The sequence below is a fragment of the Oryzias melastigma genome, unplaced genomic scaffold, assembly GCF_002922805.2.
Source record: "Oryzias melastigma strain HK-1 unplaced genomic scaffold, ASM292280v2 sc00232, whole genome shotgun sequence".
NCBI classification, from domain to species: domain Eukaryota; kingdom Metazoa; phylum Chordata; class Actinopteri; order Beloniformes; family Adrianichthyidae; genus Oryzias; species Oryzias melastigma.
The window spans coordinates 277012-282625 of record NW_023416885.1 but is presented as its reverse complement, the minus strand read 5'-3'; the positions used below and the strand labels follow the sequence as shown (position 1 = coordinate 282625).

General features: G+C 43.6%; 1 protein-coding gene across 1 annotated transcript in view; it reads left to right on the top strand.

Annotated features, from left to right (window-relative positions):
* Positions 1–2705, top strand: part of LOC112141437 (retrovirus-related Pol polyprotein from transposon 412) — a gene marked incomplete in the record, with an annotated part of 8012 nt that extends 5307 nt beyond the window's left edge. Inside the window, 1 exon segment of the mRNA XM_024264572.2 lies at positions 685–2705. Within this exon segment, the coding sequence (XP_024120340.2) occupies positions 685–1767 (1083 nt within the window).
* Positions 2706–5614: the final 2909 nt, after the last annotated feature.

Here is a 5614-nt window from a genome sequence, read left to right as displayed (position 1 = left end):
TTTAACTATTGTTTATATTTTGAAGCCCAATGAGGCAAATCTCTTTGTGATTTTGGGCTATATAAATAAAATTGAATTGAATTGAATAGACAGGGTGTTGAGACTGACCCCGAGAAGATCTCAGCTCTGAAGACATGGCCTGTCCCCCAGACTATACGAGAGTTCAAATCATTTCTCGGATTTTCCGGGTATTACAGGAGGTTTGTGAAGGGTTACTCAAACATCGTAAAACCCCTTCACAACCTAACCTCAGGCTACCCACCGCTCCACAAGAAATCAAGAGCAAAACAAGCCAAAGGAGAAAAAACAGATCAACACCATGACCCAAAGAGCCCTTTTGGGAAGCGTTGGACACCCACATGCCAGCAAGCCTTCGACACTGTCATCCAGAGCCTGACTACTGCACCAATTTTAGCTTTCGCTGACCCCCAGAAACCGTACATACTACACACAGATGCCAGTACCACCGGACTTGGTGCGGTTTTGTACCAAGAACAAGAGGGTCAACTCAGAGCCATAGGCTATGCTAGCAGAGGGCTGTCACAGAGCGAGAGTCATTACCCAGCACACAAATTGGAATTCTTAGCACTCAAGTGGTCAGTGACAGAAAAATTCAGTGATTATCTCTATGGGAACCATTTCTCAGTTGTAACTGATAGCAATCTGCTAACATATATTCTGACCACTAGCTATAGATGGCTTGCTGCGCTATCTACGTTTTCATTCAAGCTTCTCTATCGTCCTGGAAAGCAGAACGGAGATGCAGATGGACTTTCTCGGAGACCACATGGGGTGTTAATGGATGATCTGAAGTCGCAGAAGGAGAAAGAACGCATCCAACAGTTCACACAAGATCTCCTCTCTGATCCAGAAAACATTAATGCACTAGGTCAGTTGGTTGTGAAAGCGATCTGTGAGAGGCAGCTCACTTACGGTATCAGTCCAGATGGCAGGGAAGAAGACGATGCAAACTGTGTTGCCTTGGTAGAGATTCTAACCATGTCCCCCACTGCAGTACCTGACAGCTATGGACAAGAGGACCAGTGTGGGGCCCTGCCAACCATCCCTCATCTGACGGAGACAGAGCTAGCAGATGCTCAAAGGGCTGATCAGTGTATCAAACATGTTATTGCTCAGATTGAACATGGGGACATGCCACCTCCCACATTACGCACTCAGCATCCGGACCTGCCACTCTTGCTTCGGGAATTAAACCGGCTTGAGCTCCATGATAACATCTTGTACAGACGACGCCAGGTTGGAGCCCGGGCAACCTACCAACTAGTACTACCAGCCAGGTTTTGTGATACAGTCCTCACCAGCTTACATGACCACATGGGTCACATGGGAGTCGATCGAACGCTGGACCTTGTAAGGACCAGATTCTATTGGCCAAGGATGGTCGCAGATGTGGAGAAGAAAGTAAAGACCTGTAGCAGGTGCATACGCACGAAGGCTCGACCAGAGAAGGCTGCCCCTTTGGTCAATATCAGCACCACTCGACCCCTTGAACTCCTTTGCATGGACTTCTTGTCATTAGAACCTGACAAAAGTGGAACCAAAGACATACTGGTGATCACAGACCACTTTACTAAGTTCGCAGTTGCCATTCCAACGCCCAACCAAAAGGCTCGAACTGTAGCAAAGTGTATGTGGGAAAACTTCATGGTGCACTATGGTATCCCAGAAAAGTTGCATAGTGACCAGGGTCCAGACTTTGAGTCTCGAACAATCGCTCTGTCAAGTAGCGGGTATCCACAAAGTTAGGACAACCCCTTATCACCCACGGGGCAATCCTGTGGAAAGATTTAATCGCACCCTGCTTGACATGCTAGGCACTCTTAAAGACCAAGACAAGTCCTGTTGGCGGGAGCATGTAAGACCTCTGGTCCATGCTTATAATTGTACGAGAAATGATGTGACGGGATTCACTCCATATGAGCTGATGTTCAGGCGTCAACCGTGTCTGCCAGTTGATCTCGCTTTCAAGTTGCCAGTACAAGAAAACCAGTCCCCATCTCACTCAGACTAATGTGAAAAACCTTAAATTCCGTCTCAAAGAAAGCTATAAGATAGCTATGGAAAAAGCTGCAAAAACAGCTCAAAAGAACAAAGCAAGATACGACAGACATGTCATCACCTCAGATCTAGAAGAAGGGGACCGGGTTCTGGTCAGAAATGTTCGTCTTCGAGGCAAACATAAGATCTCTGACAAGTGGGAACAGACTGTCCATGTGGTGGTGAAAAGAGCAGGAACCCTCCCAGTGTACACAGTGAAACCAGAGAACAAAGACGGTTCTCTACGGACACTGCATAGAGACTTGTTACTTCCCTGTGGTTACTTATCTGAGGAGGGGACCCCTGAGCCTGTGAAAAACCCAGCGCCACGTAGGCCAAGGACTCGTACAACAACTCCTGTTGAAGATGATTCTTCAGATGAAGAAGAGAGTATCCTCATCCCAGTTTATTTTGACCCGACCGTAACCAGAGCCTCTCATGATCCTGAACAGTCTACTCCATCACTGACTGATGGCCATGGTGTTGACGGTGGTAAACCTTCTGGTGTTTCCCCAATAGAGAGCCCTATACCTACTCGTGACGTTAACATTAACAGCTCATCGGCTGGTGACAACTTACCAGATCTTGACAAACAATCTGATTTTGACAACTTACCTGAGATGACCCACAGTGCTTCGGATGAGCCACCTGATCCTGACAACTTACCTGGAATGTTCAATGGTGTTTTAGAAGATCCTCTGGTTGCTGTTGAACCTAACTCTCATCAGGGTGACACTGAGTACTTACCTGTTGAGATGGTCCCTCTAACTGACCAAACAGATGACAGATCTTTAACTGAACATGGCGTACAAGTGGATGAGCAGTCTGATCTCCACCACGTACAGACCCCAATCTCACCCAATGTGCTGCTCAGCAAGGAAAATCATTGGGTTGATAGCCCTAAGCAAGAAGAGGGAAAAGAACCAAGTGAGATTAGAGGAGATGATGTGAAGATTCAGAAAAGCACATCAGAAGAAACTGGAGAGCCCCTAAGGAGATCTGAAAGGACTCGTGAACCTCCTAAACGGTTGGATTACACCGAGTTGGGGACTCCCCTGATCACAGCCGTGAAGTCCTTGTTCCATGGGCTATCCACAGTTTGGGCCGACATCATTCGTGAAAATGAAGAAACAACTCTTTCTGCATCAAACACTCTCCCAATTATTACTGTTTAACTGTTTGCCATGCACAGGGACGCACATGAGTTCAGGAGGGGAGAGTGTAGCCCACATAAAAAATTAACATCCATTATTCATTATTTAATTTACTTAAATGTAATCAGAAAAAAGGTATAAATGTCCTACAGCACTTGAATGCATCATCCAGTTCACTAAACCCCCCACATGGGGGCATCTGCCTTGTCAGCCGATCAGTGGTCATAACTCTTATGCTGGTCTAGCAGCTCTGAGATCACTTTTGGAGCACGTTCCCACAGCAAGACGATCTTTTCACTTCAGTCACGGAGAATGAAAGGTATTGCTGCTTAAGTTAAGCAACACAATGAATGGAAACAAGTTTGAAACAAGTTGTCGGCGAATGTTCCTCTTCAACTACTAAAAACAGGAAAGTTGTTGCTGCCATAGCCGTGTGAGCTGCGGGAGACGAGCAAAGTGTCGCTACTCGGGGCATTAGCTAAAGCAGCTAACTCCTCACCGGCCATTTTGTGAGCTGTGGCGCGGGGTGAAATCAACGTGCTGAGCTTTGAACCCAGAACAGCGGTGAGAAATGTTTCATTAGCTCTGATGCTGCTAATTCTCAGTGTAATAACTAATCTTATATCAAAGCATGGAGGCTGTGAGGGTGAAATGTGGACAATAATGGTGCTGTGTTCAGACATGTGACTGCAGTTTTAGTTATATAATTATTTATAATTTCAGAGGTAAAAAACTTTATCACTTTATTATTATTATTATTATTATTATTATTATTATTATTATTTGATGGAAAGATATCACTTTTAATATATCCTGTAATGATGTACGGATTGTCTTTATTTTGTAAATACATATCAATGAAAGTTATTCAGAGTAATTTTTGGTGCAGCTTTTCTATTACATGAAAAGGCCTATAGTGCAGGAAAAGCAATGAAGCACAATTCTGACAATTTCTGAAGCTTTTCTGAATATGTTTTACTATTTTATCTTATGTTACTTCAGTTATGATAAGCTATCATACTATCTTTATTGCAATGTTGGTTAATTACCACAACGAGAATATTCCAAAATTGTAAACAGAAATGGTAAAATGTGTGATTTCTTTTATGACTATTTTAGCTTTGAATATTGATATTTTGAGAGTTGTACAACTAAAATAGAACTTCATTTAAATAGTTTTAGGATAAGTTTGATATATGTGACCTTATCTATAGGTCAGGTTTTTGGGGGACCAAAATTACCAGGAAAGACGAGATCCAGATGGCGAACCGGAGAACCCAGAAGAAAGGATAATTACACTTACACTGATACACACACTGAAATCGTCACACAAACTGCGGAGATCAGGTGCACCTGCAACTATTTGTTTTCTCGTTTTTTGGTTATAAGGGCCCATTGCACAATATTTTCTTCCTTGAGTGCGCACTCATTACAATTTTCTGTTATTAACGGGTTGTGTTTGTTTACAAATTCATTTATTGTTTCTGTAACGGAAAAAATATATGAGGTGTTACTCAACTGTTGATACTGTGCCGCTCATTATTGTTGCTCACTTCTTGGCACCAGACGAATTTGGAGTCTTCTGATACTGGCCATAGTTTGATACACTTAAATAAAATACTGTAATCCATCTCTTAACTTTGAAATTGGTTACACATTGATAGTGACTTAAAATTACCAGAACTAGTTATCTCTTTCTTTAAACTTTCAATGAATAAGATTTTCTTCTAAATATACAGACTCTTATGTAATTAGATAATAACATTTCAATTCCAATGTTACGGCCCTGGTGTATCCGGCACTCTTTGTGTATGGTTTGTGTGCTTGAGTTTGGATGTTTGGGGTGAATGAGTTGGCATGAATGTGAGTTTTCTTTCTATAGGTGTCTAAGCTGAGAGCTGCAGCTCTGCAGAGTGTGGACCCGCCCATCTACACCTGATCCTCATCATGCCATCAGCTGAGGACCAGTGACTGAAGATCCACACCTGCATAAAAGAGCTGACTTCCCCAAGCAGAAGCGGCAGCTTTTGTAACACCCTTTCTGGTGGTCAGCTTGCCCATGGTGTGAACATACAGCTCCTGTCCTCTTTTTCTGTGGACTTTGGTTGGGGAGCTTATTGTTGTCAGAGACTTTGGTGAAAGCTTCTGTGTTTTAGGCAAACTTTATAGACCTGGTGGGTCTCAGTCTGACTCTCACGTGGAGAGAATTTGATGTGATGTATAGATTTAACCCCTGTGTTTAACTTTTTCTTTCTTTGTTCGATTCTGTTTGTGTTCGTTTTGCAGCTAACAGCAAATTGAAAGCTCCACACCACCACAGTGCTCCAGTCGCTGCGCCTTGATTGTCTGCTGGGGCTGTCGGGTGGTGGCCGGGGCTCTTGGTGCCTGGCTGGGACGTGGGG